Below are 18,164 nucleotides of genomic sequence, written 5' to 3'. Positions count from 1 at the left end.
CCAAGTCTGTTAAATATTTTTATTAGTGATCTAGACAATGATATAAAATATTTGCTGGTGAAGTTTGTAGATGAGGTACAGCTTGGTGGGACAGGTTACTGTTGTAGAGCAATCTGAATCCCTTGGCTAAATAATCACAATCCCAACAATGTGTTCTAATCAGTCTAATCAAGGTAATAGATCTGGGAATTAAGAACACAGGTTATCTACAGCAGTGGTTGTTCCAGAGTGTACATCAACTCATCTAGATATTTGCCTAGTTTTACAACAAGCTACACAGAAAGCACTAGCAGTCAGTACAAAGTCAAATTTCATACAATGACTTGTTTATACTACTTTATATACTATACACTGACATGTAAGTAGAATATTTATATTTCAGTTGATTTATTTTATAATTACATGGTAAAAGTGAAAACGTAAGCAGTTTTTCAGTAATAGTGTTCTGTGACAGTTTTGTATTTTTATGTCTAATATTGTAAGCAAGTAGTTTTTAAGCGAGGTGAAACTTGGGTGTACACAAGACAAATCAGACTCCTGAAAGGGGTACAGTAGTGTGGAAAGGTTGAGAACCACTGATTTACAGGATGAGAGATTGTCTTGGAAAGCAGTGACTTAGGGGGATTTAGGGCTTATCATAAATAATCAACTTAATGTGCTCTCTCATTGCAATGCTGGGGCATAAAGATCTTATGGAAAGAAAACCCACAATACTTGCCTCTGAAGCATCACATTGATCTAAACTAGAGATGGGACACCGGGCGGGGTGGACCACCTCTGAGGTAATACAGAGAATCCTTTCTCGGTGCCCAGCCGGTATGTCTTGCTCACATGATTGGCAGGGACCTTGCTGGGGGTGGGGCATACCACCTTCTGTAGATAAGATGTGGTTTGCCTGCTCAGATCATCTGGGCATATCTCACCTAATTATTTCCTGCCATTACAGGGGCCACAGGTTTTGGCCTACTTAGCAAAATCTACAATGTTACAGTTGCACAATTAAAATAAAAATATATATCTCAAAATATTCAGCATGTGTAACATGGCCCACTTGTGAAAACCTGAGGTCTTACATTTTCTAGCATTATTGTACTTCAATTGTTTGACTCTAACATTATGTGAACATCCCTTATTTTTTGTCACTTTGCAATATCAAGCTTAGGCAGTGTATGCACTGGTAAAAGGCAAACTTAAAATGCTCTTTGAGACAAAAAATTCCTAATTGTCATAAAACCCCAATTAAATACAATATGAAGACTGCAACAGTGCAAATGAACAAACTGTGTAATAAGGCATATAGTTGTTCTTTCACTTAATTGTCAAGAGTTGAAGCCCTCAGGATTCTTTTGCAACAATTAATGACATCACTATCACTCTATGAAATAAAAAAAGCATACAAAGTGATATGAAATTTAACATTTTTAAAAGCTAGGTTCAGCCATCTGGTGTAAAGATGATGATTTTAATGCATATGCTAATATTTATTTCTCTTTTGGACCTGTTTGAAGGAACCATCTTACAGCAGCTTGATTTAAATATTGTCCTAATTTAAGGAGAGGCCAAAGCCTACCCTGATGACGCATGACAAAGCAGGAACAGCGTGGTAGTATTTAATGGGCTGCAATTCCCAGGGCTGGACTGAGGTGTGACAAGTTATCTTTTAATCTGCAGCATTTGTAATATGCCAACTCCCAGCATTCAGAAATACAGGAGAGCTAGGGGCTGGCACTATTGTGAAATTAGGGTGTTTTAGCAAAAACCCGTCCAGAATCTTTGACCAGAGATTCTCTCTGTTAACAAGTTGCGTGTACTAAAGAGCAATGAAAAAAGTAGTGGTGCATTTAGGTTAGAATGATCATACAGCTTTGATTTCATTGTTTTTTCTTGGTTAAGATTAATACAAGGATCTTTCTGTTTATGCCAAATCATGTAACTATGCTGAGGTACTTCCACATATGGACTAAAATCAGATTTCCTCCTAGATACAGGCTTTATATGGCAGCATATGGCTATCCTGAAAAGATAGTGCTATAGTGACACAGCAGTTTTTGGACCTCTTTAGCTCTGCTTTTTCTATTACTCTTTACTCTGTAACATGGCATAACCAAGTCACTTCATTCCCATTCTCTTACATTTCCTTTTAAGCTCTAGGGCCATGTAAGGTGGAAGGAAGAGGAATAGCTGTAGTAGACATTATTCCTACAAAGGACAAGGCAGGTACAATGCCCCGGGGGAGTGCTAGTGAGACCAGGCTTACCAACACCAGTTATTGTACCTGTTCTGTAGCTGCAGGCTTTTTCCTCTCTAACTACTGTCCTGCAGCTATAAGGTGGTGTGGGGAGGAGACAGATGTCACAGCCACACTCAGATATGCCCATGGTTCACTACAGGTACAACTATCCAAATTATAGCTGGTGAATTATGTGGGGAGTAGGAGGTTTCCTGCATGCCCCGTAGCATGAGTAATCACCCTGATTTCTCTCTGTTGGCAGATTTGTCACCTGTGACATACAATAGCAAACTGAATAAGAGAGAGACCAAAATTTGAGTTGATGCCTATAATAGAAAACAATCTTGGCTAGCTGTGGGAGCCTTACGCGCATGGGTGTTTTCTGTCACAGTTGTGGTCTCGTTAACAGGCATCTTGTAGTACATCATATAGATCAAAATATGACACTGTTCTGTTTGAATTGTGTTTGAATTCTGGTAGCTGGATTATTTGCTAATGGAATATTGAATGAGGAGAAAATAACATTTACAATAAACCCTTGGTCTTGGCTTGATTAGTATCTCTAACCTACTATATAGAGACTTTCAGTATGTCTTTTATAGTCTGTAGTAGCGAATATGGATTTTTGTACCTAAACTGTGTATTTTTATACTTGCTAGCATATTTTTTTTTCTATATCAGCAGTGTGACACAATGTTGGTGGATTCAAGTGAAGACCTTGTATGCCTGTTTTACCTGTATATTTGTTTGTATTTAACTTGTAATAGTCTGTTGGAACTTTCCATTTGGAATCAACATGCTTTTTCTTCCCTGGTGGCGTGATTGCAATTAAGCGTTACAAAGCAAAATGCTGGCTGTTGTGATAGATATCAATGGGTGAGCAGCAAAACATTTAACAAGGGCTGTGGTTTATTTAACCTATCATTCGGTTGTAAACTCTCTTATTTTTCATGTTGAATGTAGCAGCTTGTGATTCTGAATCCATCTGCCTTTGATGCAATTCTTGAATCTTTTCTGTGTGTGTTAGCAGAAATTGCATATTAGTAAGAAGGTGGAAAAACTATCCAGATAATGCACCCAGTTAGTTAAGAATCACGTCACACATTTTATTTACTTAAACCATCTGTGCTTGTTTTACCAGTAATATATTCGGTCTGCGCCCTGTGGACTACGCAGAAACTGAAAAGATGAAGTCTGTGCTAATGCTACCAATGAAGAATGAATCACATTCATTTAGTCAATGCGGGGAAGTAAGTGTTCCTAAAAATCAAATTCATCTTGTGAGCCCTGAATACTTTGGACCTAGGGTAACTAGGGCATCTGGCTTTACAGACCGGTTAGAAATGGGCTGGGACAAATAGTCCCAGTCAAACTTGTAAAACTCTCCAACATTCCCAAGAAGATTTCTGTAACAAAAATGATATATAGAAGATTTTATATGCAAGACTGTGGGGTCATCTCCATAACTCAGAATTCAGAGTAACAGCCGTGTTAGTCTGTCTTCGCAAAAAGAAAAGGAGGACTTGTGGCACCTTAGAGACTAACCAATTTATTTGAGCATGAGCTTTCGTGAGCTACAGCTCACTTCATCGGATGCATACCGTGGAACCTGCAGAAGACATTATATACACACAGAGACCATGAAACAATACCTCTTCCCACCCCACTGTCCTGCTGGTAATAGCTTATCTAAAGTGATTATCAAGTTGGGCCATTTCCAGCACAAATCCAGGCTTTCTCACCCCCCCCCCCCGCCCCCAACTCACTCTCCTGCTGGTAATAGCCCATCCAAAGTGACCACTCTCTTCACAATGTGCATGATAATCAAGGTGGGCCATTTTCAGCACAAATCCAGGCTTTCTCACCCCCCGCCTCCCCCGGGGAAACACACACACACACAAACTCACTCTCCTGCTGGCAATAGTTCATCCAAACTGACCACTCTCTAAGTTTAAATCCAAGTTTAACCAGAACGTCGGGGGGGGGGGGGGAGGGGAGGAAAAAACAGGGGGAAATAGGATACCTTGCATAATGACTTAGTCACTCCCAGTCTCCCAGTCTCTATTTAAGCCTAAATTAATAGTATCCAATTTGCAAATGAATTCCAATTCAGCAGTTTCTCGCTGGAGTCTGGATTTGAAGTTTTTTTTTGTAAGATAGCCTCAGAAACAACTCTGACATCATAATCAAAAAGGCTGACAAAGGAGGTGCAGTTGTCATCATAAATAGGTCGGAATATGAACAAGAGGCTGCTCGGCAGCTCTCCAACACCACTTTCTACAAGCCATTACCCTCTGATCCCACTGAGAGTTACCAAAAGCAACTACAGCATTTGCTCAAGAAACTTCCTGAAAAAACACAGGATCAAATCCGCACAGACACACCCCTGGAACCCCAACCTGGGATATTCTATCTACTACCCAAGATCCATAAACCTGGAAATCCTGGGCGCCCCATCATCTCAGGCATTGGCACCCTGACAGCAGGATTGTCTGGCTATGTAGACTACCTCCTCAGGCCCTACGCTACCAGCACTCCCAGCTACCTTTCGAGACACCACTGACTTCCTGAGGAAACTTCAATCCATCGGTGATCTTCCTGATAACACCATCCTGGCCACTATGGATGTAGAAGCCCTCTACACCAACATTCCACACAAAGATGGACTACAAGCCGTCAAGAACACTATCCCCGATAATGTCACGGCTAACCTGGTGGCTGAACTTTGTGACTTTGTCCTTACCCATAACTATTTTACATTTGGGGACAATGTATACCTTCAGATCAGCGGCACTGCTATGGGTACCCACAGTATACCAACATTTTTATGGCTGATTTAGAACAACGCTTCTCAGCTCTCGTCCCCTAAAACCCCTACTCTACTTGCGCTATATTGATGACATCATCATCTGGACCCATGGAAAAGAAGCACTTGAGGAATTCCACCGTGATAGCAACTATTTCCATCCCACCATCAACCTCAGCCTGGTCCAGTCCACACAAGAGATCCACTTCCTGGAAACTACAGTGCTAATAAACGATGGTCACATAAACACCACCCTATACCGGAAACCTACTGACCGCTATTCCTACCTATCTGCCTCCAACTTTCACCCTGACCACACCACACGATCCATCGTCTACAGCCAAACTCTGCGATACAACCGCATTTGCTCCAACCCCTCAGACAGAGACAAACACCTACAAGATCTCTGTCAAGCTTTCTTACAACTACAATACCCACCTGCAGAAGTGAAGAAACAGATTGATAGAGCCAGAAGAGTTCCCAGAAGTTACCTACTACAGGACAGGCCTAACAAAGAAAATAACAGAACGCCACTAGCCGTCACCTTCAGCCCCCAACTAAAACCCCTCCAACGCATTATTAAGGATCTACAACCTATCCTGAAGGATGACTCAACACTCTCACAAATCTTGGGAGACAGACCAGTCCTTGCCTACAGATAGCCGTGCAACCTGAAGCAAATACTCACCAACAACCACATACCACACAACAGAACCACTAACCCAGGAACCTATCCTTGCAACAAAGCCCATTGCCAACTGTGTCCACATATCTATTCAGGGGACATCATCACAGGGCCTAATAACATCAGCCACACTATCAGAGGCTCGTTCACCTGCACATCCACCAATGTGATATATGCCATCATGTGCCAGCAATGCCCCTCTGCCATTTACATTGGTCAAACTGGACAGTCTCTACGTAAAAGAATAAATGGACACAAAGAATTATAGAATTCAAGAATTATAACATTCATAAACCAGTCGGAGAACACTTCAATCTCTCTGATCACGCAATTACAGACATGAAGGTCGCTATCTTACAACAAAAAAACTTCAAATCCAGACTCCAGCGAGAAACTGCTGAATTGGAATTCATTTGCAAATTGGATACTATTAATTTAGGCTTAAATAGAGACTGGGAGACTGGGAGTGGCTAAGTCATTATGCAAGGTAGCCTATTTCCCCCTGTTGTTTCCTCCCCCCCGCCCCCCAAGACATTCTGGTTAAACTTGGATTTAAACTTAGAGAGTGGTCAGTTTGGATGAGCTATTGCCAGCAGGAGAGTGAGTTTGTGTGTGTGTGTGTGTGTTTCCCCGGGGTGGGGGGGAGGGGTGAGAAAACCTGGATTTGTGCTGGAAATGGCCCACCTTGATTATCATGCACATTGTAGGGAGAGTGGTCTCTTTGGATGGGCTATTACCAGCAGGAGAGTGAGTTTGTGTGTGTGGTTTTTGGAGGGGGGTGAGGGAGTGAGAGAACCTGGATTTGTGCAGGAAATGGCCCACCTTGATTATCATGCACATTGTGAAGAGAGTGGTCACTTTGGATGGGCTATTACCAGCAGGAGAGTGAGTTTGTGGGGGGGGGGGGGGGCGGAGGGTGAGAACCTGGATTTGTGCTGGAAATGGCCCAACTTGATGATCACTTTAGATAAGCTATTACCAGCAGGAGAGTGGGGTGGGAGGAGGTATTGTTTCATGGTCTCTGTGTGTATATAATGTCTTCTGCAGGTTCCACGGTATGCATCCGATGAAGTGAGCTGTAGCTCACGAAAGCTCATGCTCAAATAAATTGGTTAGTCTCTAAGGTGCCACAAGTACTCCTTTTCTTTTTGCGATAACTCAGAATGGTTCCCAAATACTGACAAACTTTATTCCACATCGTGTGTTGTCTTCCTCTGTTGTTTGTTGTATACACACATCCAGTAAAAAGACACACCTGTTCTTTGCTCTAAATGCTTTTACACACTTTAAAAGTATAATAGGCTATTCCAGTATCTCCCGTCACCCAATAATTAAGATGTTTTCCACTGCTGGGTTATTACATGTCTTTACAGTCTTCTGCCAGAGGCCTTTCAGTTTCTCGCAGCTGGAGATAACAAATTGGCCTCACTGTGCGCCTTAACAGTAACAATTGTAGGACTGTGTGTGGGTGGTGGTCTTATTTACACACACGCCCTTTTTCCCTGCTAGAGGAATGTATAGAGGCTTTAGTGTAAATGAAAATTAGACCTTACATACGTATTTCTCTATGTACCCATAAAATGTAATAAAAATGTTTACTCTTCATTGTTTAGAATGCCCTGCAAGACCTTTGGGGCTGGGGGGAAGGGTGGTGCCTCTTTGGACAAACTGACTTTGTGGCTGTCTTTGATATTGTGTCTTTGTAGAACGGTTTCAACTCTTAGTGCCTCATTACAGTAAAATTTGTATACCATTTGTAAGCTAATGTACAAACATTTATTCATGTGTTTTATGTGTCTGTGTTTGTATGTCTTGTGGGTGTATATATACAAAAATATTATGGTAGCACCCAGAGGACCCAATGGCGGGGGGGAAATAAAAAGCTATGTTGTGCTAGGCACTATACATTAAGGGTGATTTTAAAATCTTTACCCTTTCATGCCCCAGTTTAAACCATTCAGAACACGTTGATTTAAAATGTTCCTGAGTACGTTATGTTCTTCAGTTGCTTAATACTCAGTAATTGCTATTAGTCGGGACTGTGTGGTGAGTTTCTTGTCACATTATTGTGACCTATGGAAGTTAGGCATGTACTACAGTTCCCAAACAAAACACGCTGCATCTTCATCAGCCCGTTTGCTGAAAGCTGCTACTGATTCAAAAGGTCCCCAAGACCGAACTTTTAGTTAATTGAAAATTGCTTTGGTATGTTACATAAATTAAAGAAAGTATCTACAATGCCATAGCATTCCCTCTAGATAGATTTATGTATGTGTCCTGTAAGATGCCATGAATTATTCATTTCAAAGTCTTATTCTTTATTTAATAGACTGTCAAATAGATTAGTTGTTTTCTTTAAGTTCAGTTTAGGAAGGACTTTAGCATTTCTTCCTCTTGTCACACAGCAAGCAAGCCCAGGCCACCCTAGAGAAGGGCCTGTTGTTTTACTGGGAAGCAGCCTCAATTCAGAGCAACAAAAATCACTGAGCAAACTTGCAGCAGTGCTGAAGGCTAGAAAATGTGTGGAGTTTAACAGCACAGGTAAGTAAGCCCACGTTGGAATGTCTCTTAGGTATGTATGTTTTAATGCTCACTTTGTACCAGGGTTATACATTTTAGCTATCAAGATGTTAACTGCATAATGTTTTGTAGATTGAAATAAAACTTCAGGTTCCAAGAATGATATAGTATTTATGCCGCTCATAAGACTGAAGCAATATAAAGTTTCACATCTGTTAGCCCACAGCCTATGGGTGCTCTTTCTGAAGAGAGAGAAGCCTCTGGCACAAGAGAAGATGTGAGCTTGCTGGCAACAAAAATGAGTTGACTAGAAACTTATCCTTTAAAAGGAACCAACCACCAGGATACTAACTCTGAGTTCCCAGCTTCCTAGTGCAAGACAGGCAGAATTCACTAAACGCTTATATTTTGCCCCAATTACGTTGCTAGCAGGGTACCATGCCATTGACGTGGTAGTTTAGCCCTCCTTAGCTTACCTACTGCTCTTGGAACCTTCCACTCAGTTCTTCTGGACCACAGGTGGTGAAGGTACTGCCTGCAGGAGCTCTGTGTGTCTGCCAGTCACCAGTTTGGCTATTTTCATCCATATCTTCATACATCTGAGATCCTTCTCCCATAACAGTCCTTCTCTTCTAGGTAGAACCAGGAGCAGCATTTCTGTTTGTGAAGCTGTTTGCCTTGGGTGCTTGTTGCCTAGTTTTTTGTCTCTGGGTTTTTTTTCTGTTGCATTTCAGCACCAGTGTGGCTGGTGTTTTGCCGCTTACTTCGCACTTTGGCAGCAATTTTTGGGTAACTTATCGGTGCCGGCTTCTGCGTTTGTGCTGGTGTTATGGATGCTTAGCACCCTGTTATTGCTCCTCTAGTTCTGATGCCTCAACACTACAGCTCTAATGCTTGCCATGCTTCAGCACCTGTCTTGGTGCTCCCATGCTGGACGCTGGGGATCTCTGCTCTTGCTCTGATTCCTCAGCTCCTTGCATTTCTGGCACTTCGCTGCATCTTTTCATCTTCTGTTTTTTTCTTTTTTGTTTTTGCGTCATTTCTGTTACATGACCTCTAACATGGAGGAAGGAAGGGACACAGCAAAGCTGCTTCACGCTTGTTAGTACTGCAGGGCCATGTCTATAGTACATAAGGTAGAAAATATGGTTATCTTCCTTGGACTTTACCACAATGTCACATTTTGCCAGATGTCACCCTGAGTACTAAGAAAACATGGGAAAATACTTCAGGTCTGCCTCAACACCCCGGAAACTCCTATCAATCTGCATGAAGCCAGCCTGGTAAACCTGCTGACTTAGGACTCTGTTTTTGTCTTGTTTGCGTTGGTGCTACCTGCATTGGTGCAAACCCAGCTCCCCTCTCCGAAGCCCATCATTAGTGGGATGGCCTCGTCAAAGTGCTTGAAACCACTGCCTTCAAAGCTGAGGCCACAGTTGGGGCTCCTCTGCTTGGAGCCACTGGTGCAGTGCTTTAGCTCATCTTAGGCAGGGCCTCTCCAGAAGGTGAGAAGAGCTAAAGAAGAAGCCAGCAGCATTTCAGCATGCTGTTGTTAAAGTCTCTAACTCCAGGCAGCTGATGTTACTCTCCTTCCTCATTTAAAAGGACAGAAAAAATTCATCACAGTTTTGGTTCTGGCCCTAGAGTTGCTATCTGTTGCACTTTTACTTCATTACTTGAGATGTCTCTTGAGCTTTATTACACTTTTGGAGTGAGAATCCTACACAGGTAGTATCTTTAGAGGAAAAGCAACTTACTGATCTGTAACTCTTCTCTGAAGATAGTATTGTGACGAGTTCTTTTACCTGCCATCTGTCCTCAGAGTTTCAAGTTCATCTTTACTAAGTTGATGATGAATAGTTACATTTGTTGGATATTTTTTTTAAGCATTCTCTTAATCCCTTTTATCGATTCTTATTCCTCTTGAGTGATTTACTACCCATGCAGTGTAGAACTGACTGAAAGATTCTCAGGCTGTGGTTAAGCTGATCATGTGTAATGGAAATGCTTAGAAGGGGCCAGGCTCATGCTCCACCTAACTACTGTTGCATGTTGAACCTGAAAATCTCGAGCTGAGACAATTCCACCAGTCTTGCATTAAGGTACTAACATCCAGTAGTGAGAATCCTATTTCAATTATACCTTTGGAGGAGAAGTAGGTTAATAGATCAGTAATGCTTCCTTCTCTTATAAACTACAAGGCTACACTTACAACAACTAAAAGCAGACAGAAATATTGTGGGTTTTCAGTTATAACACCCACTTGCACAAGTTTATAAAGAGAAGAGTTTAATTGCAGTGAATGAAAACAGATTTTGAGTTTGGGGAAGAATGGCTGCTCATAAATGGGGAGGAAAGAGTTCGTAAATTGGGGGTGACTGGATTTGCAACAAGTCTTATAGATCTGGTTATTTTAGGTTTGTAGGCTTTCTTACATGTGTAACTTTTTATTCTAGTGACTCACGTCATTATCGCTGATGATCCAATGCGAAGTACTATCAAAGGTATGCTGGCCATTCTGGCTGGATGTTGGGTCCTGAAATTTGAGTGTAAGTATTTGAATAGGTGGAACATTTATTTTTCAAACAAATGTATAGTTTGACCTGAGGATTAATATTGTCTGAGAACTTTCCATTCCTGTTTCAGAAACTTGTTTCAAATATGGATATTGGCTTAACCTAAACTATGGGGCTTTTTAAATTTTGAGTGACAAGAATTAATGTAATTAATTGTGATTACGTGTAATTACTCCATCTGTGGAAAATGTGTAATGCATCATTGTTAATCAGATACCAGTGAAATAGTCATCCCCCAAATGTAAGGAGGGGATGAATTTGTTTACCGCTCAGCATATTAGCAGTAGTGCTGGAATGCTCATGGTAAATGTTCCGATGTATGTGTTTAAGCATTTTAAATGGCTGTCGAAGGGCTGATTTGCTATAGTAGTATAAGACTTCCTGATCAGGAGAAATGACAGGATGACTAGTTACCAGCAAAAACCAGTCAAGCTTATGGCCCCATCCTTGTGTTCCTTATGCTTTGCATAGCTCCCACGGAAGTCAATGGAAAATTTTGGTGCTTTAGGGGTATGGGATCAGTGCTTGTAAGCAATATATAAAGCAGTAGTTACACTATCCAAAACACCTCTGCATTCAAGGACTTATATATGCCATCTAACAAAATAGTAACATAAATGAAAGGGCAGATGAACAAATATCTATATAGTATACATCTGACTTTATTAATTCCCCTTCTAATTTACATTGTGAAAACCCTTCTTGTTTCCCTTGACTTCTCTGGGGACGGAACCCCTCTTCCCCCCCTTCCGCCCCCCAACCTTTATAATTAATTTGCGTGCAGTTTGTCTATCAATGGAGAATTCATAGAGAGCTTTCTTCAAGTGGTTTCAGGAGTGTCTTGGATGATTAAACACTAGATATGAAAACTCATCTTTACTCAATAGGGACTCTTCAAATAACTTAGCCTAATTTTTTCAAATGGACTACTGAGTTTGGGTGCCCAGCTTAAAGGGGCCTGATTTTTTTTCTAAAATGCTGAGCATGAGGCCCCTTTAAGGTGTTCCAAGTTGGGCAGCGAAAATCACTAGTCACTCTGGAAAACTTTGGCCATCTGCTTCTAATGTCCATGTAACTTCCTAACATCCACTTGATTTCTTCTCTGTTCTTTTCAAATGGCACATTGGTTAAATGTTCCCTTGGATACTTTGGATATCACTTATTTAAAACAGATTATATTCATCCCATTTATCTATAGGTAATTCAAAAAGAAAAATCTTCAAGGAGTCTTGGTACTGCAATCTGTTACAAGTATGAATAGTTTCTCATTGACTCTCTCTGACATGTGATAAATGTTGGTATGCCCAAACCAACAGGTTGGTTTGGGTATCGAGGACTAGCTTCAGATAGTTTGGCTGCTGAAAAGTAGTGGGGAATTGTGGGACAATTATGGTATTGTAGATGTCTGGCTGCTTAGAGGTTACACGTGGGCAGGAAGATAAAACCTCTATGTGGCTGGGGGTAACAAATTTCTGAGGGGTTAGGAGCCAGACCTGGGTTTGCACAGAGTGCATATGGAGTTTCTTCAGTAATTAGAATTCTGTTTCACTGAGAATATTTAAATCTAACGTTTCTGTGGCAGATCTTGACTTTATCAAAGCTACATACAGGCTGTTCAGGAGGTTTGTTAATTTTCCAGGTTAAGTATCCTCCTCTTCTCCATCTCAGCATTTTACTGGTCAAACAATATAGAAACTAATACATAATGTTGTCACCAGTACAGGATTATCTCTTCCTTCAATTAAGCACTAGGGAGAAGATGGATTTTTCTTGCAGAGGTGAGATTGAACATTTGTGAGAGAACTTGGTTGTTTTTTAACTTTAGAAACGTAACCGAAAAAAGTAAACGCAGTCTGTACAGAAATCTTTTTTCCATGACATTTTAATACACTTCTTTGTTTTCTGTTGAGTTTTATTTAATGTGGTGGTAAAGTACTGATGATTATACTCCTGGGTGCTAATGCTTATAGCTTAGTAAGCAACATACTTTTTAAAAGCAAGTGCTTCTCCTCCCTACCGGGAAATGTTAGTAATAACTCACGGGGTCTGATGCAGTTAAGTGCCTATAATTAACAACACCATTCCATCTGCTCCCACCAGTTTGTTGCTGGTCTTCTTCAGAGTCATTTACAAGTTAAAGATTGTTATAACAAATAATTGGATGCCTGCTGATGAAACATTTGTTAGGAAAAAGGGTTTTACTTTGCTCTGCTTTTCATACTCTCTCCTTATTTATCATTGCTTTCATGGCTTCTGTTAAGTAATTGGTTACATCCATTTAGATGAGACACAAAAATAAACTTTTTAAAAGTGTGCCCTTACTCTGGTGTATTTCTCTTGAATCTATATCAAAGCCATTACAAATAAATTAGACATAAGAGATGTTTGTTTTGCTTAAATTTTTAAGCCAGGAATTCAAACTTGGGGTCCACTTCAAAACTCACTGAGTTAATAGAAAGATCCAGTATTTCACTTGTGAAAATATTCCCATTGCGGCACATGTTAAAATTGTTTTCCAAGTATGTTCTTTAAAGGAAATTTACATTATGGCCTGAAGAGTTTGTTCATGTCACAAAAAAGATACTTGCTTTATACTTTGCAAAAAATATTTTAATAAAAATACGTATTTTTCTGTGTGAACACCTCCCTTACAGCAGCTTTTCATACCTTTGTGTAATAAAAGCAATCTCCTTTCTCAGCTGCCTGAATCATTCTATAGCATCATGCAGTATTGGAGATTGTATATTTATTTTAGAATTATGTGTGATCTCCCTATATACTTGCTTACTAACAAGCTGAATTTGGAACATTCTAGTGAAGTGCACTACTCTTATTTGACCTAGGGACAAGGCCTGCTACTACTACAGATGGCCCAGAAACCTCAACTATTTGAATTCCCTTTTGGCTCTCACTGGAGGCTGATGATGTAAGAGGGGTAATACTGTGCAAGAAGTATCTTCAGAGAGGAAAGATTTCATAGTACCTATTGCCAGTTGCTTATTGTCTATACATTTTATATGTACTTGACACACTATTGGCAATATCTCCATTTTCAGAGCAGCATAAAAATCAATTGAGACACCATTGTCACCCTGCTCCTTGCCGTTGGCCATATCTTTCGTTGCTGTTGTTATTTTATTGCCTTCATTATTTCTGGGACCTTAATAGAGACAGAAAGTAGCATATCCTCATCCTCCAGTAAGTATGTTGAGATTAAGTTTCAAGTATTACTGAATTTCATCTGTTTTTTTTTCCTAAATCAGAATATAATTTGATTAAAAACAGCAGAATTCTTTAATATCTCTGGATTCACTCTTTTCTCCCTTTTTCCTAATAAAAAAAAAAAAAAAAGCTTGACTATTTTTCATTCCCCATTTAAATAGATGACAATCCTGATGCATGTTCTTGTTATAATAGCTACTATGAATGTCAGAATAAATGCATTCAAGAAACATTTTCATGTCAATGCACACATCAGGAATATGTAGCTTTAACTACACCACTCCAATCTCTACCTTGCTTCACAAAAATATGTAATTTTAAGGCGTTTGTAAAACTAATTATGAAAAATGGTTTCAGAAACCTTTTTATGTTTTTCAGTTTGAAATCTGATCTCATGTGTTTCTTCCAAGGTACTCTGGATACTAGTAAGACTACTATGCTTAAGGCGTAGGCCAACCGCTTTGTCAGATTCTGTTAACTGCAAAGGCTGCTTTTGGTCCAGAATTCCTACTTTCTTTTCCCAGTCAATTCACCTAATCAGTTTCTGCTCTATCTGCATAGAGACCCCTATATTTCCATTTCCAGGGTCCCAATCTACAGGTAAGTGAACATTTGCTGTTGCTGCCACAACTAGACCCTGGGCCCTTTGATACTAATTTGGCTGTGCAATAGCAGCAGTAAAGATAAAACGTCACTTAACCTTTTAGAAAGTTTTTTAGGATGGTAGTATTCTAAAAGATTTAGAAACAAAATCTGTGCTTAGTTGTACCTAGTGTAAATCCTGCATAACACCATTAAGGTCAGTGCAGTAAGTTAGGGCTTATGCCACTGTAACAGTGGGTGAATAAAACCATACTCCTGTTACCCTGGCTAATGCAAATAGCTTCACTAAAATCAGTAGCATTGTTCATGTGAGTAAGGGTTGGAGGATTGTGTCCTCACCTTGTAAAATTTACAAATTGCAGTTTCTTAATTTCCATGGCCTGGGAGCTACATGAACATGAAAGGGTAGTAATAAAGGTAAATTAGTGTGAGCATTCAGGCAGATGGTGCATTGGGAATTTGTGGTATTTGCCCCAAATGTGTTGTGATGGGTTGTGGGAAGACTAGAGACAGAAATGATTCAGGGTAAACAAGAGGAACAGTGTGAGCAGCAGCACCTGTATGAAAGAAGTCAGTCTCCCCTTTCCCAAATGTGGGGACATTAACACACAAGCTTACAACTTCTAATATTTAATGTTTATAATGCACTAATGCCTGGACACCTGCTCAGGGCCCCATTTGGTAGATGCTGTGTGCACACAGACAAACGAGTCTGTGCCACAGAGAGCTTAAAGTTGAAATAAGGGGGGTTTAAAAGGACTACTTTTTGAATGGTATGGATTTATATCTTTAGACACTGGTTATCTCCAAGATGAACAATTAACTTTTTTTTATAAGAGCAATTGCGCTTCAACTCGATCCTTCATCAGACAGATTCTCAACATGGTTTACTAAGAAATGGACACCCTGGTGTAGGTTACTGTACCCCTAGAGTATGAGTCCAATCCCTTTGAAGTGGGAGGTATTCTTACTCTTTTGGGTAGCTGATCCAACAAACTTTAGCCACAGCAGTTAGTCATCAGTTTAATGACAAGGATGTCAGCACAGATTGAAAAGATAGATCATCTTTTAAAATTCAGACATCCGTTATGGATTTGTCTTTGTTTTCCCAGGCTTATCAATTCAGGGATGGCCATCTTATTAGGATCTGTTCTAGGGAAGTGAAGTAGCATGTTAATGATGGAGTGTGATGATAATTGCTTTTTAATTGGGACTATAGCTTAATTCTGCTTCGTGATGGCTCATTCAGCCAGTGTCTCAGGATCAAATTCTCAGCTCTGGTCTTTCAGTACGGAAATTGTGAAATCCCAGATCATGTGGCATTTTCAAAAGCACTCTGCACTGGCCCAACTTAGCTCCCACTGGAGTCAAAGGGAGTTTTACACGCGACTTCAGTAGGAGCAGAGTTGGGCCACCACTGAGAACTTTTGAAAATCCTTCTCTACGTATATAAATATAACTCAATTATTTATTCATTCCGTATAGTATTTTATTTCATTTGGTCTCCTCTTAATCAGGATGACTGGCTGAATCTGGTAGAGGGGTTGTTAAAAAGGAAACTACCATGTTATTCAGGCACTCATGCATATTGCTGAATAAAGTGGTTATCATACAGCAGACTGCAAGTTCAGCTGTATAATAGTATTGTTTCGTTGTCTTGGCTTTCCAGTCTATTTGTATTACTGTAGTATATAGCAGTGGTTATCAACCTTTCCAGACTACTGTACCCCTTTCAGGGGTCTGATGTATCTTGCATACCCCAAGTATCACTTTGCTTAAACTACTTGTTTACAAAAATGAGACACACAAATATAAGTGTCACAACACACTGTTACGAAAAAATTGCTGACTTTCTCATTTTTGCCATATAATTATAAAATAAATTAATTGGACTATAAATATTGCACTTACATTTCAGTGTGATATTTGAGCCTGTTTCACTTGTGTGCTTTGTCATGCTGGGAGGCAGTGAATTACAATTTTCACTGTCGCCGCTTTCAGCTCCTCTTTTTAAAATTCTGTCCATTTTGACTTCGCAACCACGTACACCCCATGACAACTTCAACCTCATTAACGTGCTTGCATACCTCAGTAAAGACATAAAATGCCTGTCTAATACAGTGTATATACGCACGTTACGTTACCATATAATTTAGTATATAGAGCAATATAAACAAATCATATGAAATTTTAGTTTGTACTGACTTCGCTAATGCTTTTTATGTAGCCTGGTGTAGAACTAGGCAAATACCTAGATGAGTTGACGTACCCCTTGGAAGACCTCTGCATATCCCCGGGGATACGTGTACCCAGGTTGAGAACCACTGGTATATAGGTTTCAGAGTAGCAGCCGTGTTAGTCTGTATCCGCAAAAAGAACAGGAGCACTTGTGGCACCTTTAGAGACTAACACATTTATTTGAGCATGAGCTTTCATGGGCTACAGCCCACTTCAAGCTTATGCTCAAATAAATGCGTTAGTCTCTAAGGTGCCACAAGTCCTCCTGTTCTTTTTACTGGTATATAGGATGCCACTATGCTAGGCACCGTACATAAAACAGACAGTCCTGCCCTAAAGAGTGTAGAATCCAAGTACCCTGTCTCCTGTACTGAAATGGTAGGTTCTTTAAGAGTAGGAATCAGCTTTCTGTGTAATTTGAACTGTCTACACCACAGTGGGGCTCTGTTCTATAATTGGGGCTTCTAGGTGCTATCACAAAACAGTTGTTCTAATGTTCTCAGAGGTGCAGCCTTCCCTAGAGTAATGTGTTCGGTTCTAATCATCCTAGTTAAAAAAGGATATAGCCGAAACAGTGGTCTAGAGACATGGGAAGACTTCTGTCTGAGAAGAAAAAGATTGAGACTTACAGACTACTCCAATAAGAGGGAGCTCTGATACAAGTAAACATAATTAACACTATGGAAAAGTATTTTGGGCCTTTCTGTTAACTTTTCTCATATTAGAATCTGAGGATATTCAATTGAACTAATTCACTCAGAACAGAAAAGAAATACAAAGTATATGACTAACCTGTGGAACTCATGGTCACAATATATCAGTAAGGCCAACAAGTAAGTAGCTTTAGAAATACTTACGGAGGAGAATGTCCACAGTTAGTGTTTGGCTTATATGCTAAAGCAAAAGAGATTACAATTTTTTTATTCTCACAGGGTTTGGAAGAAACTTCCCCTATGGGAAAATTATTCCATAATTATTTGTATTAGGATTTCTTGCACCTTCCTCTGTAGCATCTGGTCCTTACAACTTCCAGACAGGATACTAAAACAAATAAACCACTTCTCTGATCTAGTATGGCAATTTTAATATTTCCTTCACTTCCTTATGCATTCTTGTGTCTCTGCTGTTATCCTGTGTGTATTGTCTGTTCTCTTCCAAGCGGTGCTGTTTCCTGACCACCTATTAGTCATGCTATTTGACAGTAAAATGACATCTAGGATTTAGAAGTTTGAAGCAGCAACTGACATTCCCGTATTGCTGAGGATTCTAGTAATTTTCACATTG

At 40.0% G+C, this 18,164-nt stretch overlaps 1 protein-coding gene across 2 annotated transcripts in view; it reads left to right on the top strand.

Annotated features, from left to right (window-relative positions):
• Positions 1-18,164, top strand: part of BARD1 (BRCA1 associated RING domain 1) — a 64,559-nt gene that overhangs the window by 40,627 nt on the left and 5,768 nt on the right. For both annotated transcript variants that reach the window (XM_084642941.1, XM_084642942.1), the window contains 3 exons: positions 3,372-3,480; positions 8,127-8,262; positions 10,698-10,790. In XM_084642941.1, the coding sequence (XP_084499067.1) occupies positions 3,372-3,480; positions 8,127-8,262; positions 10,698-10,790 (338 nt within the window). The remainder of the gene's footprint in view (positions 1-3,371; positions 3,481-8,126; positions 8,263-10,697; positions 10,791-18,164) is intronic.

Source organism: Lepidochelys olivacea (genome assembly GCF_965140295.1).
Source record: "Lepidochelys olivacea isolate rLepOli2 genome assembly, chromosome: 11".
NCBI lineage: Eukaryota > Metazoa > Chordata > Testudines > Cheloniidae > Lepidochelys > Lepidochelys olivacea.
This window is presented reverse-complemented; position numbering and strand designations above follow the sequence as displayed.